Below are 19874 nucleotides of genomic sequence, written 5' to 3'. Positions count from 1 at the left end.
TCTTCACATCTTTTATATCTTGTATTTAACTCATGCCTTTTTTCTTTGCCATACAAATTGAGATATATTCTTCTGCCATTGTTTAAATGGAACATACTGTATATTGTCATGTATTCTTGATTTATTGTAGATTAGGGGTGCTGAGATTTATACTAACATTTTATTTCATCTTTATTCTAAACTTTCCAGAATCTTTAGAGCAGGTGGTACACGATCATCCGAGAAAAGTGGTAGTGGGGGAGGGGAATGAGCTGAACCAGTGGCAGCACTGCACAAGCCTGAGCAAGAAATGACTGGAGCTGCAGGGCTGTCAGGGTTCAGCGGAAGCAGCAGGATCAGCACCAGGCTCCAGCTGGAGCTCGGCACTGATGCTGGCACTTCTGAGCCCAGAAGAAGCGCCAATCAGCTGGAATGTTGCAGCATCTCCAGGGTCTTGTGATTTACATTCAGATGCTTGGCAACTTATTCATATTTATGGTCACAGTGTCTCAGGGTCATGTGAAGTGACCAAAACCTACTGTGGCCACACAGCAGACGGGAGGAATAAAAGCCAAACACCCCTCCACCCCGCTACCAATCCTTAACAGAAATGCTCACAACAATGAAAACCTCGGACAGGAGGAAGAGCGCTGCCGGGCAGGCACGCAGATGTCCTGCTCGGCTGTGGCTTGTGGGGCACTTTTTTCAGTGCCGTTATAACTTTGAACAGTCACTAAGTGAACTGTTGTAAGTCGAGGACTACCTGTACTTCATTACTTTTTTCCTTTTTTTTTTTTTTGGTCATCAAGTTTTGACACCTTGCTAGGCGACTGGTAGTACTTGGATGTTGCCATATCCTAAAAGTGGTACAATGGGTGAAAAAGTTGAAAAACCCTGTCATACAATATAGAAGCTGATCTTTAGTTTTTGAATAATAGTTATCTATTACTGTAATTATAATTATAATTATTTTACATTCTAGCTGCAAAACCAGTGACTATGCTCCCAGTATCACTGAAGGCAACTCCAGGCAATTCTGAAAGCAGCAGTACTGACAGCAGTGATTCCACAGACTCTGAGCAAGCAGGGAAGAATCAAGGAAAGGTTTGTTTTTAATTTTCTCAATACCTCTTCCACAGAAAAAACTTGTGGAATTTGTTTATTTATCTTCAGTGACCACATTTAAAAACTCATCCAGAGGAAGTAAAATAAATTCAAAACATAAGCCCTAGTTTTGGGGTGAGACAGATGTCAACGCTGCTAACATCGAATGTTATTGCTTGATAAGAGATTTAGCTGAAAGTTGGGAGGGGGGACGAGTAGGATTGCACCTTTCAAGGCCATCTCTAGAAAAGATAAGACCTTGGTGGGTTTTCTAACAGAAGGGAAACTGATTCTTTAAATTAATTGGAGAATATGATTAATGACAAAATTAGAAAGGTGGAGAATTCTGTTTTAATATATTGTGCAAGGGGCGGAGATTTCAGATTCCAACTTCCTTCGAGCAAGCATTTGCCGGTGTATTAGGCTAATAAAGGACTTTTGAGGTAAACAATGCCTCAGAGTCACTTGAAAAGCCCATGCATCAGAAACTTGACATCAAGATGGAATCCACACTACTTTTTAAACTAATTCGGGAGTCCCAACCTCCCGTCGCTGTCTTCAGGTTGGGGAGGCAATCTGGCAAAAAGTTGGAGAAGATCCCATAATGGAAGGAGTAAAATTGCCTGAAGCCAGCTCCCCGGCACCAGCAGCCACCCCAGTGGGGGAAGGGCCAGCGAAGAAGCCGGCAAGCAAAGAGTTTCAGCATGTTCTGTACTAGCCTACTACCGGCCCTGCAGAAAAGGCAGGGACAACCCCTTTACAAAAAGGCAAGAGGCTGGAACTAAGCCTGCCAAATTTATTGACATAAAACAGAGCAAAACCAAACATGAACCATGAAACAGGAGCTATTCAAACGGTTGCCTTCAGCAAACCAGCCCTCCCACACATTCCCCTTTCAAACAGTTCAAGGCGTGGCTTCTCTCTGCCTCCTTCCGAGGTTCCCCATTGCCTTCCTCTGTTTACTCCTGATTGACTGCCTCCTGCGTCGGGTGTCCTTGAAAAGGGCCAGCTGTGGGTCATCTTCATCCACGCTACCAGGCTCACACAGCTGGGTCTGCGTCGTGACCAGATGGGAGGGGCCTGGCTGAGGGCTCTGCAAAGCATCAGTGCTATCCTCTGCAGGCTCTCCAACACCCCCCTCCTCCTCTGAATCATCCGACCCAACTGCCGAACCCACAGGCTGACCCTGAATCACAACACTATCCCGCACCGCAGGGCCCTTCCTCCGGGTCTGCCGATCCGGATGCGGTTGGGAAGGAAATTGTTCATGAAAAGCGGACACCAAAGCAGGGGCATGAACGGCGGTCGTGTCCTCCCAGGTGAACTCCTCTGCTCCGTAGACTTTCCATTCAATCAGGTACTGGAAACGACCTTTCAGCCAATGGGAGTCCCTGATGCTGGCGACCTCGTACTCGGGGGTGCTGTCTCCATCACAAGGTCCTGATGGGGGAGGTTCCGCTCGGCGGAGTGGACAGGACGGTTGCTCGGGGACCAACAGAGACCGATGAAAGACAGGGCACAGAGGAGTCGTTGGCACCCATTCGGGGCGGCTGCAAACGGCTCAGAGTGCAGGCCGGAGACGCTACGCCGTGTCCATTTTTGCCGGCGTCGAAGGATCCTGGTGAGAGTGGTCGGCCGGGGCCTGGAGAAGCTTTCGCTGCTGCTGTGGCCCACGCCGCCGTCGCCTCCATGGCCCAGCGTCTCCTTTGGTGTGGATCCTTTGGAGGCACCGCCGCCCAGGAGCAGCCCAAGGTGATCGAGGAAGAACAAGGCACCGGCCCCACTCAAGATGACTGCATCGGTTCAGGCGGCGGGCCGGAGACGCCACACCGCTGCTGCCAGCGCCTCTGTCAAGGCCCCTTGGAGGACGGTCGACCGGGGCCCAGAGAAGCTGCCTCACCGCCCGCGTCTTCGTTGCTGCCGCTACCGTCGTACAGCTGGTCTGCGGCGTCTCCTTGATCCCTCGGAGACGCCGCCGCTATCCGGGAGCAGATTAGGCAGCCGAGGCAGAACAGCAACTCCGGCCCCGCTCAGGATGGTTGCAACGGCAGCAGCGGCTCAGGGGGCGGGCCGGAGATGCCACGCCGCCAGCGCTACCGCCGCTGTCAAGGCCCCTGGGAGGCGATCGACTGGGCCTGGAGAAGCAGTCCCGGCCGCCGTCGTCTCCGCTGCCGCCTCTTCCACCGCCCAGCTGATCCGCGGCGCCTCCTCTGATCCTCGGAGACGCCGCCGCTGCCCGGGAGCGGGCCAGGGAGCCGAGGTAGAGCGGAGGCGGAGGCCTCACTTCAGCTGGCTGTACAGCCGCAGCGGCTCAGGGGGTGGGCCGAAGATGTCAACGCCACCGCCACCGCTGTTTCAAGCCCCCTGGGGAAGATGATCGGCTTTGGGCTTGGAGCGCTCTCACCGCCGCTGTTGTTGTCCTCGCTTTCGCTTTCGCCGCCTCCGCCTCACAGATGATCTGCGGCGTCTCCTTTGATCCTTCGGAGACGCCGACGCCGCCCGGAGTAGATCAGGCGGGTGAGGCAGAGCGAGGATGTTGGCCCCATTTAAAACGGCCGCCAACGGCCCAGGCGGTGGGGCGGAGATGTCCCGGCACCCCTACAGCTGATTCGGGGCGGCAGCGGACGGCACATTGCCCAACTCAGCTGCCCAACTTCTGACCCCACCCCAGGGGTCTGTTGACATCCCTGGGGGGCTCCTGGGGGGACGCCTTACCACTGGGGTTACGGAGCTCTCCCCAGCACGTCGGCCATCTTTGGAGCCGGCAAAAAAAAAAAAAAAACATCCTGCCACAAGCAGCGGAACTGGCCCGAAGTGCCATGTGACTTTTTGCCGTGAGCGGCGGCAACACCCAAAGCACCATGCGGTGTCCTGCTCCAAGCAGCTGAAACGGCCTGAAGTGCCATGCGGTTTCTTGCCATAAGCAGCAGAAACAGCCTGAAGCACCATGTGGCCTTCTGCTGCGAGCTGCAGCAATGGCCAAAACGTTCTGTGCAACGTCCTGCCGTGAACAGCGGCTCCGGCGTGACAAGCCACGTGGCTTGACAAGTGTCGGGACATGGGAGGCCTGGCTGCAGCAATCCCACTGATAAGTGAGTGTGGGGCACATGGGACAGCTTCACCCCCCCTCCCTAGATTGATTTTTAGGTGTGTGCTGTCATGTTTCTGACGTATGGGCTTTTCAAGTGACTCTGAAGCATTGTTTACCTTAAAAGTCCTTTATTAGCCTAATACACCGGCAAATGCTTGATCGAAGGAAGCTGGAATCTGAAATCTCCGCCCATTGCACAATATATTAAAACAGAATTCTCCACCTTTCTAATTTTGTCATTAATCATATTCTCCAATTAATTTAAAGAATCAGTTTCCCTTCTGTTAGAAAACCCACCAAGGTCTTATCTTCTCTAGTTAGAGATGGCCTTGAAAGATGCAATCCTACTCGTCCCCACTCCCAACCTTAAACTAAATCTCTTGTCAAGCAATAACATTCGATGTTAGCAGTGTTGATATCTGCCCCCGCTTAGAAAAAGGACAGATCCTGTAATGCAAACAAAACACAAGTTAGGAACTGGCTTTTGGTTTGTTGCGGTGTTTCTCATAAAACCTTTTGATAAGTCTGTCAGCTTTCACATCAGTAGATTTCACCCAAATGGCTTCAGACAATGGATATCCCTTCCATTGTACTAGGTATTGCAATTTTCCCTTAAAGATTCTAGAATCAAGAATACATTTCACTTCATAATGGGGCTGACCTGCTACTACGAGGGGTCCAGGTGCTTTCTTAGGGGGAGGTCTTAAAGTGGAGGATCGAAAAGGTTTCATCAAGCTACAATGGAACACCGGGTGAATTTTCCCCAAAAGTCTGGGTAGTTTCAATTTTACTGTGACTGGGTTGATGATTTTCACAATTGGGAAAGGCCCCAAGAATTTCGGTCCCAATTTCTTATTGGGTAGTTTAAGGCGTAAGTATTTGGTCGACAAATAGACCTTTTCCCCAACTTGGAATGTTCTTTGGGGAGCTCTCTTTTTGTCAGCTTGCTTTTTGTAGGTCTCAAAACTCTTTTTTAAGGCCACATTTGTATTTTTCCAAACTTCTTCCCAACCTCTCACCCAATGATCAAGTGTCTGGGAAGCGGAGGTCAACTGAAGGTATTCCGGTATGGGGTTGAATTCTTTCCCTGTGGCTACACGGAAAGGAGTGTAGCAGTGCTGCTATGTACTGAATTATTGTAAGCCACCTCTGCAAAAGGGAGGAGGTCGGTCCAGTTTGTTTGTTGGTAAGAGACATAGCATTCCACAATTTTGTTGTCGGATTCTGTGGCTCCGTTAGTAGCCGGGTGAAAAGCAGTTGATAGGCCTTGAGATGATCCAATTAATTTAAGAAAAGTTTCCAAAATTTTGCTGTGAACTGCACCCCTCGGTCTGAAATTATTCACTTAGGGGCGCCATATAGTCGATAGATATGTTTTAGACAGGCATTAAGCCGATGGAAGTCCTTTGCAGACAATAAAGTGAGCCTGTTTTGAAAATAGGGCTATCACAGTCCAAATGACAGTATTTCCTCTATTGTCGGGTAGGTCTACTATAAAGTCCAGTTATTTCTTCCCATGGTTGAAAAGGTTCGGCCACTGGTTGCAGTAACCCAGGGGTCTTTCCTGCGATTCTTTTCATAGTGGCATATACAGTACAGCTCTTGACATAGTTTTCTAGGTCTCGTTTTAGTCCCAGCCACCAAAATTGCCGGTGAGTGAGATGTAGAGTTTTTAAATATCTGAAATGTCCAGCCTGTTTGACATCATCACTGTGTTCGAGGGCATTAAGATGAAGAGCTTCAGGCAAGTACAATTTCCCCCCCTTGTAAGCCAGACCATCCCTGCATGTTAGGGATGTCTGATTGTCTTTAAACCATTGATCAGTGAGGAGTTCTCGCTTTATTTTCTTTACCCTGGGGTCATCAGGATTAGGGGTCCTGCAAGGTGTGAGTTAGGCCGCAGTTTGTGGACCGGGGATAATTGCCTTGTGAACTTCTTTGCATTCGCTTTTGTACTGTGGCAATCGGGATAGCACATCAGCTAGAAAGTTTTTTCTTCCTGGTATGTACTTTAGAGTAAAGTTAAAATGGTTAAAGTACTGTCCCCACCACACTTGCTTTGGGGACAATTTGCGGGGAGTTTTTAGTGCCTCTAAATTTTTGTGATCTGTCCATACTTCAAAAGGCACCTTGCTCCCTTCTAAATAGTGTCGCCAGTTTAATAGCCCCCACCTAATTGTGAAGGCCTCCTTCTCCCAGATTGTCCATTTCCTCTCGCCTTCAGTGAATTTCTTAGAGGTGTAGGCACAAGGTTGCAGGACCCCACTTTTATTCTTTTGCAATAACACCGCTCTGACTGCCACATTGCTGGTGTCTGCCTGAATTATGAAGCACCCTGGGAAGGGGTGCTTTAGGAATGGTTCAGCCGCAAATAGTCTTTTTAAATTCTCAAAAGCTTTCTGACAATTCATAGTCCATGCTAGTGGTAAGCCAGGTCGTGGTTTTTCCCCTCCCTTGCCCGTTTTGAGTAGTTCTGTAAGAGGCAGAGCAATCTCGGAAAAAGAGGGAATAAATTGACGGTAGAAGTTGGTAAACCCTAGGAAGCTCTGGAGCTGTTTGTGGGTTTTTGGGGGCTGCCATTCAATTATGGTTTTTCCATTTCGATACCCTCACTGGAAATTCTATAGCCAAGATAATCTAATCGGGTTTGGTGAAATTCACATTTTGACAATTTGACATAAAGTTTGGCATTCAATAGTTTCTTTAACGCTTTTCTGACCAGTTTTATGTGCTGTATATTTATTTATTTATTTTATTTATTTATTTGGATTTATATACCGCCCCTCTCCGAAGGGACTCGAGGCGATGTACAGGGCAATTAAAACATTATAAACAACACATAATGTATAAAAATTAAAATAAAATTAAATCAAATAGCCCTAAACAATAAACACATTCTAAAATTTAATTTTTTAAAAATTTAAGATCTAAAATCCCAGTCCCTCAGTCCAGGCCGGCAAGTTCAAATAGCCAAGTCTTCAGGTTGCAGCGAAAGGAGCGAAGGTCGGGAGCCATCCGGAGCTCAACCGGAAGCTGATTCCAGAGGGCAGGCACGCCCACAGAGAATGCTCTCCCCCTGGGAGCCGCCAGTCGACATTCCCTGACCGACGGCACCCTGAGGAGGCCCTCTCTGTGGGAGCGCACAGGGCGATGGGAAGTTAACGCTGGCAAAAGGTGCTCCCGTAAATAACCCGGACCCATGCCATTTAGAGCTTTATAGGTCATCACCAGCACCTTGAATCTCACCCGGAAGGTGAGGATGTCATCAAGGTATACCAAGACCTCTTTGTATAGGTGTTCATGTAGGACCTCATTAATCAACTGCATAAATACGGCTGGGGCCCCCTGCAGTCTAAATGGAATGACTTTGAATTGGTAGCTCCCCAAGGGGCAGTTGAAGGCTGTCTTCCACTCATCCCCCTCCTTTATTCTTGCCCGGTAATATGCTTCTCTCAAGTCTAACTTAGTGAAGATGCTCCCCTTTGCCAGGTGGGTTAGCAAGTCTTTCAGGAGGGGGAGAGGGTTTTCCACACTCACAGCGTTAAGGCCCTTATAGTCTATTCAGGTTTGGAGAGCGGCTTGGCCCGTATGCCCAGTCTCAAGGCACATGACAGGCTAATGATGCATCGGGAGCAGCCGGCATCGAGTAGCATTTTCAGGTCTACTTGTGCCCCTGACTTAAGGATTATGAGTTTAGCAGGCAATAAAAAAGGCAGGATGCGTCGACTCACCATTGGGTTGTTCTCCCCTTCAACATTGCTGTCAAAACTGAGTAAAGTGGGGGTGGGTCCGGTCGGTGGGCCAGTGTCCTCCTGGGTGGGGGACGTAACCTGGGTAAAAGGATCCTGGGTGGCCCAGTTGGACTTTTCTCTCAATGGCTGCTGTGCGGGTTTCTTCCTCGTTGTTCGATCTGGTCTAGTATGCTGCTGCGGGTAAAGAACTGGGCAGTTCGCTGCTCGATGTCCCTGCTGTCCACATCGAAAGCACTTGATTAGCGGACCTGTAGGTGGTCTAGGTCTTTTGGTAGTAGCAGTCCAGGGTTTTCAGAGGGGTGGTAGCCATCTGGATCCTGGTTTTGGCGCAGCTTCAGGTGGGGGAGGCTTTTTATAGCGGGCGAGCTGGACATCTAATTTCACCGCTGTCTGGTACCACTCATGCAGCTGGTCGGGTACAGCTCGGAAGATACATGACTGAGAAAGGTGGTCATCTAACCCTTCTCTAAAAAGATGAATCATTGATTGCTCAGGCCATCTCTCTATCCGACCTGCCATCTTTTGAAACTCCCGCACGTACTCTAGGGCAGGCCGGCCAGCTTCCTTCATCTTATGGATTTGTTCTTCTGCTTTTCCTCAAATATTTCCCTCAGCCCCAGAGGAAAAGGTGGGGGTCCTCTAATTCAGGGGCCTGCTCGTTAAATAAATTGTTCAACCATTCAGATGCTTCTCCCTCTAGGTTGGATGCAATCACATCGACCATCGCACCTGGGTCCGAGTAAGAGTGACCCCAGTGATTCAAGTGAGAGTGTACTTGGTTGAGGAAAAAAATCAGTTTCTCTGGGTCCCCATCGAAAGTTGCTCTGAAGGATGGGCTCATCATTGCTTGCTGGGGCCCCCATTGCTGCTGGCCCCAACCTAGTTGTTGGATCAACAGTTGCTGGAGCCCCCACTGCTGCTGTTGTGCCCCCAGTTGCTGCTGGGCCCCTCCTGGTTGTTGATTCACTGGGTGACAGGGGCCCCCCTTGTGTTGTTGGGTCTCCAGTTGCTGCTGGCCCCACTCTGGTTGCTACTTTAATGGCTGCCAGGGCCCCCCCTGCTGCTGGCCCAACTGGTCCTGCTGTACATTCAGGGGTTGCACGTTTGGGTCCTGCTGCTGCCACCCTTGCTGTTGTCCTCCCACCAAATCCTGATCTCCAGGCTTCTGCACCACCCTCAGCTGTTGCAAGGCTTCTGTTAGCTGGGGCAAGCTCAGAGCTTGTTGGCCTTTCACTTGTGGGAGCTTCCCAACCTCCCATTGCTGCAGAGGCCCAAGGCTGGGGTCCTTTGTTTCTATGGGTCTGTAGGGTTTCACAGGGGACTCCTGGGTCTGGCAGGCAGTCTGATCTGCAGACAGGATTTTCCACTCACACGAGTATTCAATCTCAGCTGGCCTGGCTGCTCCGAGACGCCTGGAGTCTCTGCTGGGCTTAATCCACTCTGACAACCAGACCAATTCTCCTGGTTGTTTGGGTCTAGCTCCTGGCAGCGTGGATGAAGATGACCCACAGCTGGCCCTGTTCAAGGACGCCCGACGCAGGAGGCAGTCAATCAGGAGTAAACAGAGGAAGGAAATGGGGCACCTCGGAAGGAGGCAGAGAGAAGCCACGCCTTGAACTGTTTAAAAGGGGAATGTGTGGGAGGGCTGGTTTGCTGAAGGCAACCGTTCGAATAGCTCCTGTTTCATGGTTCGTGTTTGGTTTTGCTCTGTTTTATGTTGGTAGCAGGCTGGTACAGAACAGTTTGCCTTCAGCCTCCCACCCCTACTATTATTATGGAGCAGCTACGTGCTGAGAATGCCCAGCTCACCCAGCAACGCACTTTGTTGGCAGCTCAGGTGGCTCAACTGCAAGCTCAGGTCCATGCTGCACCCCCACCATCACCCCCACCCAGGAGAAAATGCCAATTTGCGATGCCGGATAAATTTACTGGCAATCCAGAACTGCTTTCTTGGGACAATGCCAGCTCTTTATCAGCGTGAGAGCAGCTGATTTCCCCACTGACCGGGATAAGGTGGGGTTTGTGTTAAGCCTTCTTTCGGGTGATGTAGCTCGTTGGGGCACACCTCTGCTGGCTCAACCTAACTTTGTGAGGTTTTGTGATCATATGCGTCTGATGTATGATGACCCTATAAAGACGCAGACCGCTACTATACGCTTGAAATCTCTGAGGCAGGGTCAACGCCCCCTATAGGGCTATATCAGCGATTTTCGGCTGCTTAGCCAGGATTCCGCCTGGAATGAGGCTGCGCTTGTGGATGCCTTCCAGGATGGATTGTCGGAGATGTTGGATGAGCTGGCCCGTGTGGATATTCCCTCAGACCTGAATGGGCTGATCCATCTCTGCCTGCGGATCGATGCTCGGTTGCAGCAGCGAAGGAGTCGCCATGCCACCCCACAGACCCCTGCAGCCCCTGTTGTGTGTGAGACCCCAGTTCAAAGGGATGAGCCAATGGAGCTGGGTGCCGCCAGGTCTTGTCTATTGGTGAGTGAAATGAACAGACGACGATCGGGGGGGTTGTGTTTTTACTGCGGGGACCCTGGGCATTTGGCTGCTTTTTGCCCAAAGAAGCGACAGCGGGCATCAGTGACCGAGTCTGCCCCGAGAAAGCGGTGGCGGCGGGGGCGAGGGCGGCGGTGACAGCCTCTCCAGGCCCCGGTCGACCGTTTTTGCCCGGGGGCCTTTGACAGCGGCGGTAGCGGCGACGGCGAGGCATCTACGGCCCACACCCTGAGCCACCTCTTCGAGGCACCTTGAATGGAGACGGCAACAGCAGCGACATGACACCAGGGACTCCCATGCCTCTGGGATGCCGCGCTCCGGACGGTCCCCAACCAATGGGGGCCTATGGAGCTGCGGCCAGGAACAACGCCCAGAGGATCAGGGAGGAAACTGTTTGGGCGGCTGAACCACCAAAGCTGACGCCAGTTAATGAATCCCTCCACCTTGCCTTCTGCCCACTCTCAACCATCCTTGCCCATTCTCCCCCCACAGGACATAACGGGCCTGGGTGCAAGCCACGGTGGCAGAGTGGCTTGGCCTTACACCTGCAACCCCATAGAGGTGAGAGCTCTATGGGGTATGCTTCACCCAGAGTACGTTCTGGACCACCTCCGGAAGCAGAGACACAACCCATCGTGAGAGGATGAGGAGTGGCCTGCTTCTGGGGGTTCGCCCGGCCAAGTGGCAGTGGCAGGGTGACGATCCAGAAACCCACCTACCCGACTTGACCCTCCTGCAAATTCACCATCCAGGGGACTGCCTTCCCGGAACCCCTTGTGACTATGCTCCTTCAATACTCCAGCACAGTACTGCACGCCCTCAGGGGTTCCCCCCTCTCCTGGGTGCGACCCGCCTGCACTACATCCAATCTCGATGACGGGCCCGACCACTGGGCCTCTGAGAGATGGCCGGGCAGGGTCAGGGGCCTCCAGCATAAGCCCAACAAGAGGCCCCTGATTAAGTTCTTAGTTAAGTTTTTTGTGGGGTTAGGGAGGGGGGTGGGAGAAGACTATGGTTGCGCGGGAAAGGCACGCCTTCCAGCCACCATAACGCAGGCCAGGCCTACGACCATTCGCGACGGTGTAAAACGAGGACCAGTCACCGATAATACCCAGTGGCCTACTGACAAACAACCCATTCCCAGGATGGTGGGGAACGGCAGAAGGTGCACAGACAGAGGGCCGTATCGTCACCGGGAGTGTCATCTCCGCTCTGTACAAGCGGTGAGACGCTCCGACCCTCTGTACTCCCCCGGAGGACCCGGGAGCGAAGGTGTGCAGCCTCCTATGCTAAGGCTGGTCTACCTGAATGCCAGGTCCGTAGCTAACAAAGCTCACCTCATTCGTGACCTAGTGGAGAGCGAGCATGCGGACCTGGCTTGCATCACGGAAACCTGGCTGGGCCCAGAGGGTGGTGTCCCTCTGGTTGACCTCTGCCCGCCAGGTTTCCAGGTGCTGCACCAGCCTCGGACCCACGGGAGGGGCGGGGGAGTGGCAGTTATCATCAGGGAATCCCTTAGCCCGCGAGAGACCGCCGTCCCTCAGATGGTCGGGTGTGAGTCTCTCCTACTGAGATACGGCCCAGGGGCGCAGTTGGGCCTGCTGCTGGCGTACCTACCACCTAATCGTGCAGCGGCGGCCCTGCCCGAGCTACTCGATGTCCTCTCAGGGTTGGTGGTTGAATTCCCAAAACTCATGGTCTTGGGCGACTTTAACCTACCGTCCCTGGGAGGATTGTCAGAACTGGCTCGGGAGTTCATGGCTTCCATGGCGGCCATGGACCTGTCGCAAATAATTTCTGGACCGACTCATGAGAGAGGCCACACCCCAGACTTGGTGTTCTTGTCTGGAGGGTGGCGTGATGATATCGGTGGGGGTGCCACGACTGTTACGCCCCTGTCATGGACCGATCACCACCTCCTGCGGCTAGACTTCCCCTTTGCCACCCCCCACCGTGGGTGCACGGTGCCAGTCAGATGGTACCGCCCTAGGCGCCTAATGGACCCTGATAAGTTCCAGGCAGCGCTTAGGGACACACATGCACTCCCTGCTCACAGCTCGGCGGATGCCTTAGTGGAAGCCTGGGAAAAGGCAGCCACGGAGGCTCTGGACCGAGTTGTACCCTTGCGGCCTCTGACCCGACGCAGATCCCAGCGAGCCCCATGGTTCACCGCGTAGTTCCGGGAGATGAAGCGTCGGAGACGGGGCCTAGAGAGCCGTTGGAGATCCAGTCGATCCGAATCCGACCGATTGCGACTAAGAATCCTCACCAGGTCTTATCTCGCTGCGATAAGGGTGGCAAAATCCAACTACTTTTCCACCCTCATCGCGTCCGCAGATAATCGCCCGGCTGCCTTTTTCAGGGTGACTCACTCCCTATTGAACCAAGAGGTGAGGGAGGAACCCTTGCAGGGTCGAGCCGAGGAATTCGGTCAATATCTGCTGGATAAAATTGCTCGGATTCGAACTGGCCTGGACTCCAACTGGGCTGAGCTGGAAGAACAAGACATGGACAGTCTTGTCGACGTCATCTGGGAGGAATTTGATCCTGTGACTCCTAAGGAAGTGGACAGGATTATGAGAAGGTTGAGCGCCTCCACATGCTTACTGGACCCGTGCCCTTCCTGGCTGGCCTATGCAGCTCGAGAGGGGACACGAGGCTGGTTCCTAGCGGTCATCTCTGCTTCTCTGAGTGAGGGTCACTTCCCCACCGCCTTGAAGGAGGCGGTGGTGAGACCTCTCCTCAAGAAGCCCACCTTGGACCCATCCTCTTTGAATAACATTCGTCCTGTCTCCAATCTTCGCTTCCTTGCGAAGGTTGTTGAGAGCGTGGTGGCGCACCAACTTCCTCAGATCCTGGATGAAGCGGTTTATCTAGACCCGTACCAATCGGGTTTCAGGCCGGGCTACAGCACGGAGACGGCATTGGTCGCTCTGATGAATGATCTCTGGAGAGCCCGGGACAGGGGCCATTCCTCTGTCCTAGTCTTATTAGACCTCTCGGCGGCTTTCGATACCATCAACCATGGTATCTTACTGCGACGCCTCAGGGGACTGGGAGTGGGAGGCACGATTCTGCATTGGTTCTCCTCCTTTCTCCAGGGTCGCTCGCAGTCGGTGCTGGCAGGGGGACAGAGGTCGACCCCGAGGCCTCTCGCGGAGTCCCTCGGGTCGGTCCTCTCGCCTCTCCTGTTCAACATCTACATGAAACCGCTGGGTGAGATCATTCGCAGCTTTGGAGTAGGGTACCATCAGTATGCTGATGACACCCAGCTTTTCATCTCAACTCCAAACAATATCAGTGATGCCCTCGACGTGATGTCCCGCTGCCTGAAAGCGGTCCGGGAATGGATGGGGAGGAACAGGCTTCAACTGAACCCGGACAAGACTGAATGGCTGTACGTACCGGCAAGCCAGGATATTCAGAACGTCCCATCCCTTAACATCGGGGACAAGTTACTACCCCCTGTTGATAGGGCCCGCAACCTGGGTGTCCTCCTAGACTCGCAGCTCTCCCTGGAAGATCACATAGGAGCTTTGACCAAGGGGGCCTTCTCCCGGGTTCGACTAGTTCGCTAACTACGGCCTTATCTGGACCTGGATGCCTTACGTACAGTCACCCATGCCCTTGTGACCTCTCGCCTAGACTACTGTAACGCTCTCTACATGGGGCTGCCCTTGAGATCCACTCGGAAGCTTCAACTGGTGCAAAGTGCAGCGGCACGGACACTCTTGGGAGCCTCCCGATACTCCCATATCACACCTCTCCTCCGTACGCTGCACTGGCTTCCGGTTGCCTTCCGTGTGAAATTCAAGGTGCTAACAATGACATACAAAGCCCTACATGGCATGGGTCCGGACTACCTACGGGAGCACCTTCTGCCAATGTCAGCACCCCACCGTCCTGTGCGCTCCCACAGAGAGGGCCTCCTCAGGGTGCCACCGCTCAAGGAATGTCGGCTGGTGGCCCCCAGGGGGAGGGCATTCTCAGTGGGTGCGCCAGCCCTCTGGAACTGCTTGCCAACCGAAATCCGGATGGCCCCCGACCTCCGCACCTTCCGGCGCGACTTAAAAACCTTCCTGTTCCAGCAGTCCGGCCTGGCGTGATAGCTTTAATTGGGGTCCCAGTTTGTTTTTACTATTGTTTTTTATTGTTCAATCTGTATATCTACCTTACTCTGTACACCGCCCCGAGTCCCTCGGGAGAAGGGCGGTTTATAAAAAACAAACAAATAAATAAATAAATGTTGCGTGGTTCTTTGGGCCATTTCTGCTGTTCACGGCATAACTGCACAGCGCTCCATGCCGTTGCCAATGCTTGCAGCAGGTCGCCACGTCGCTTCCTGCCACCAGCGACGGCACTGGCCCAAAGAGCCACACGGTTTCTTGCCATTAGTGGCAGCAACAGCACAAAGTACCATGCAGCATCCTACCACAAGGAGCAGAAATGGCCCGAAGCACCATGCAGCCTCCTGCCATGAGTAGCAGCAACAGCGCAATGCACCACATCAGAGGTCCCCAAGCTTTTGGGCACCTGTTCTGTTCCAGCCTATGACTGGCCCTGTTTGAATGTCAGGGACAACCCCTTTTTATAGTCAACAGGCTGGAAAAACCCAACCAAATTTATTTACAAAGAAATCAAAAGTTCAAACAAGAGTTAAACCAAAAGTTCAAATGAGTTAAACAGGAATAACAGACCAGGACTCTAGCAGAAGATCTTCAAACAGTTGCTTTCAGCAACCAGCACCTCCCACACCTTCCCCTTTTATCAGCAGTCTCAAGGCGTGGCTTCTGATTGCCTTCTCCTCCTCTCACCGAGTTGTCTCATGGCCTTTCTCTGTTCTACTCTGCTGGATTGCCTCCTGCTCCTAGCATCCCTGAATAGATTCAGTTGTGAATCATCTACGTCCAATACCTCGTGCTCACACAGCTGAGTCTGATGAGGAATATGACAGGAGGGGCCAGGCTGAGAGTCCTGCAGTGCATCAGAGCCTCCCTCTGACACCAAAGGCTCTCCAAACCCCTCCTCCTCCTCCTCTTCAGAATCATCAAACTCAGCTGCCAGTATCACAGGCTGACGCTGAATCACAACAGTACCAAGGACTGGTTCTGTGGTGAAAGATTTTTCCATGGACCAGAGGGCTTGTAGTTTCGTGTGCTACCTGTATCCAGCAGATGGGCCTTCACTTGTTTGCGTGGCCCAGTTGCTGGTATGTCGCGGCCTGGTGCTGGTCCATGGACCGTGGGTTGGGGATCCCTGAGGTACATGGCTTCTGGCCGCAAGTGGCCACTGAAGAAGTCAAGCAGCAGCATGACAGGTGTCAGGATGTGGGACGCCTGGCTGTGGTGGTCCTAAGGTAAGACATTGTCTGAAAATAAGACCTAGTGCCTCTTTTGGAGGCAAAAAAAAAAAAGACCGGGTCTTATTTTCAGGGAAACACGTTATGCACAAATCCCAACAATGAAATCATAAAAACAATAATTAGCAGCTGTTTGGTCCAATTTTTCTACTTAAAAAAAGATGCAATAAAGTAGGTCACCAATTCTGGTACAGTAGACAGTGAATGCATCTAGACATGACTTATTGCTTCAATATTTATAACTGAGCATATGCATAGTTATAACTGAGCTTATGTAATGATGATTTAGATAAGGAATGTTATTAAGTCTCCCTTCACCAACTTCAAGGACAGAACTTTGTATTGTAGAAAAAAAAATCATTTTATTGGATATAGCAGAGGGGTATCAAACTTGATTTCATTGAGGGCCGCATCAGCATTGTGCTTATCCTCAGGGAGCTGGGTAGGTATGGTTGGGATGGTCACGGATGACTGGGTGGGTGTGGCCAGCTCAATGTCACTTGCATTAGGTGTCTCAGGACCCAGGTGGGGCTGAGGGAATCGAGGGTTCTTCAGTGAAGGGGGTGGGACCAGGGGGTGTGCTGGAACCCGATCCATCAGAGGAGCCTCCTAACTTGTGGGTCGCGTGGGGCCCCCAGAAAGCAACGTAGGGGGCCCTGGGTAGCGGATGTCGGGCCTGGCCTTTGAGCTCCAAGCTGCCAGGACTCTGGTGCCCCACAACGCTTCCCCGAGGGGATGCCCGGCTGCATTTGCCTACTCTAGTCTGCTGCTGCTGCTGTGCTCACTCTCCTTGCTTGGGCTGGGCTTCCCAGGCTGGGGGAGGCTGATGGGCAGCAGGGCTCCTGCTGCTGGTGCTGCCACTTTGGGGCAAGGTGAGGCAGGTGGTGGGGCCGGGTGGGGGTAGCCTAAGGATCATTACTGGAGTTAGCCAGGCACTACCTTGCATGCCGTGGCCTCACAAGATGACCACCCAGGGCTGGCTTGGGCCATGGGATGGTTTCATGGTCAGGCACGGAGCAGGCTGTTGAGGGGTGGGTGCCACGTGGCTTTCCTACCCGCTCCTTGCCCCCCAACGTCCTGGGCTGCATTTTTTCCCACCACTACCTTGCCACCAGAGAGTGCAGAGAGAAAGAAGTGAGGCTGGGCAGGCCTCCCACTACTCCTACGGACAACATCAGCAATGGCAGTGGGACCGGGAAGCAGCAGAGCTGTGAAGTTGCGCCTGGCATAGCTGCATAGCCGCTTCCATGTTGTGGGCCACTCTGGTGCAAGATAAGGAAGATGAGTGATCAGGAAGTATGTCCAACATTTGTTCGCTTGCATGAGGGTACATCAAGCAAGTGAGAGATGCCAAGGGGAGGCCACAGCCCACAGAGAGTTATCCCATCCAACTTTTCTTCTACAGGATGGAGACTGGATGGCGCCCTGCCTTGGATGTCCAATGCGTTGCCGACATGCATTACTCTCTCTGGCGGGGGTGTGTGTGACCTGTGCCATGCTGCCCAGGTCCCAGGCCTCCGTGCTGGTCACTGCTATATGAACTGAGGGGGCAGTGACACACAACCTCCACTTTGCAACAACGGCTTCCTTGCCATCATTGGCTGGTCTGCAACCCCATAACCCGGATGGGGCTCGATGGGTCTTCCTGTCGCAACGCACTGTGCTGCTGCTCCGGGGTCCTCCTCTTCTTGTGGGAGAAAGTCAATTGCTGTGCTTTTTTAAATATTAGAAATTACATTCACTTACAAAAACAATTGAATTTCTTCCATTGTTTAGTTTCATAAGAGGTTCCAGACGGAGTTTGGGACATTTCCTGCTTCCCTTGCCCATGACTCTGCCAAGGCCATAGTAGCAGCCTGGGAGACGGCGGCTGCTGGGGCCTTGGATTGAGTTGTGCCTTTGCAGCCTCTGACCCGGCGCAGATCCTGGGTGGCCCCCTGGTTTACCGAGGGACTCCGAGAGATGAAGCGCCGGAAAAGACACCTACAGAGCTGTTGGAGGTCCAGCAGATCCGAATCTGACCGAACACAGCTAAGAACTTAAGTCTTACCTAGTGGCGCTGGAAGTGGCAAAGCGTGTTTACTTTTCCGTTCTCGTTGCGTCCGCAGATAACCGCCCAGCCGCCCTGTTTAGAGTGACCCGCTCACTGCTTAACCAGCCACCGAGGGATGACCCTTTGCAGGGTAGGGCTGAGGAATTTGTACAGTATCTGCAGGACAAAATCGCTCAGATCCGGACTGGTTTGGACTCAGACTGGGTGGAATCCGATGGAGTGGGCAGGCCTTGGTTATAACATTTGGGGTGAGTTTGACCCTGTTTCTTTGGATGATGTGGACAGGATTATGCGTAGACTGAGTGCTACAACTTGTTTATTGGACCCATGTCCCTCCTGGCTAGTTTCGGCTGCAAGGGAGATGACAGGGGGCTGGCTCCAGGCAGTTGTCAATGCTTCATTGATAGAGGGTGTCTTCCCCTTAAAAGAGGCAGTGGTGAGACCCCTTCTCAAGAAGCCTTCCTTGGACCCGGCCTCATTGAATAATTATTGTCCTGTCTCCAACCTTCGCTTTGTAGCGAAGGTTGTTGAGTGTTGTGGCGCGTCAGCTTCCACAATTCCTGGATGAAGCGGACTATCTGGACCCGTACCAGTCCGGTTTCAGGCCTGGTTACAGCATGGAAACAGCATTGGTCGCACTGGTAGATGATCTCTGGCGGGCCTGGGACAGGTTGCTCCTCTGTCCTGGTCCTACTTGACATCTCAGCGGCTTTTGATACCATCGACCATGGTATCCTGCTGCGACAGCTCGAGGGGTTGGGAGTGGGAGGCACTGTTTTACCGTGGTTCTCCTCCTACCTCTTGGGCCATTCGCAGTTCGTATTGGCAGGGGGGCAGAAATCTACCCCGAGGCCCCTTTCTTGTGGGGTACCTCAGGGTTCGGTTCTCTCCCCCCTCCTGTTTAACATCTATATGAAGCTGCTGGGTGAGATCATCCGTGGCTATGCGGATGATACCCAGTTGTTCATCTCCACCCCGAGCCAACCCAGTGATGCCCTTGACGTGATGTCCCGGTGCCTGGAGGTGGTGCGGGTCTGGATAGGAAGGAACAGACTCGGGCTGAACCCCTCCAAGACCAAGTGGCTGTGGATACCGGCATCTCGTATTGTCCAACATGTTCCATCTCTTTTGAGGGGGGGAGATATTGTTCCCCTCACAAAGGGCCTGCAACTTGGGTGTCCTCCTGGATTCACGGCTTAACTTGGAAGATCATCTAACTGCTGTGACCGGGGGGCTTTTGCACAGGTTCGCCTGGTGCGCCAATTGCGCCCCTTTTTGGACTGAGATGCCCTATGCATGGTCACCCACGCCTTCGTCACTTCTCGCCTGGATTGCTGCAATGCTCTCTACATGGGGCTGCCCTTGAAGTGCACCCGGAGGCTTCAGCTGGTGCAAAATGCAGCCGCGCGGGTGTTTATGGGAGGATCTCGATACTCCCATGTTACACCACTCCTGTGCAAGCTGCATTGGCTTCCGGTTGCCCTCCGGGTGCGATTCAAGGTGCTGGTAATTACCTTTAAAACCCTACATGGCTTAGGCCCGGGGTACTTGTGAGATCATCTGCTGCCATTATCAACCTCCCATCGCCCGGTTCGCTCCCACAGAGTCGGCCTCCTCAGGGTTCTGTCGACTAGGCAATGCCGGCTAGCAACCCCCGGGGGAGAGCCTTCTCTGTGGGCGCGCCAACCCTCTGGAATGAACTGCCTCCGGAGCTGCGGATGGCCCCTGACCCTCGGTCCTTCCGCCGTGACCTGAAGACATGGATGTTCCAACAAGCGGGCCTGGACTGACTATGGTTTTAAATTTGGCTTTTATTGGGTTAAATTGTCATCTATTTATTACATCAATTGTTTAATTCTTTTTTAAATTTTGTACTTTATGTTTTTTTAATTTTTATTGTTGTGAGCCGCCCTGAGTCCTTAGGGAGAAGGGCGGCATATAAATTTAATAAATCTAAATCTAAGTTTTTATTGTGTGCCTGGAGCTCCTAATCCAAATCTCAGTAGTAAGTTAGGAATAAATCAAGCCATGTAC

At 52.5% G+C, this 19874-nt stretch overlaps 1 protein-coding gene across 1 annotated transcript in view; it reads left to right on the top strand.

Annotated features, from left to right (window-relative positions):
• The window catches only part of NOLC1 (nucleolar and coiled-body phosphoprotein 1), a 98926-nt gene that overhangs the window by 37358 nt on the left and 41694 nt on the right, over positions 1–19874 (top strand). The window contains exon 4 of the mRNA XM_083364202.1: positions 962–1083. Coding sequence (XP_083220328.1) covers positions 962–1083 — 122 coding nt within the window. The remainder of the gene's footprint in view (positions 1–961; positions 1084–19874) is intronic.

Source organism: Vipera ursinii (genome assembly GCF_947247035.1).
Source record: "Vipera ursinii genome assembly, chromosome: 5".
In the NCBI taxonomy this organism is placed as follows: Eukaryota; Metazoa; Chordata; class Lepidosauria; order Squamata; family Viperidae; genus Vipera; species Vipera ursinii.
Note: the sequence above shows the minus strand (reverse complement) of the source record. Positions and strands in the feature narration are given on the sequence as shown.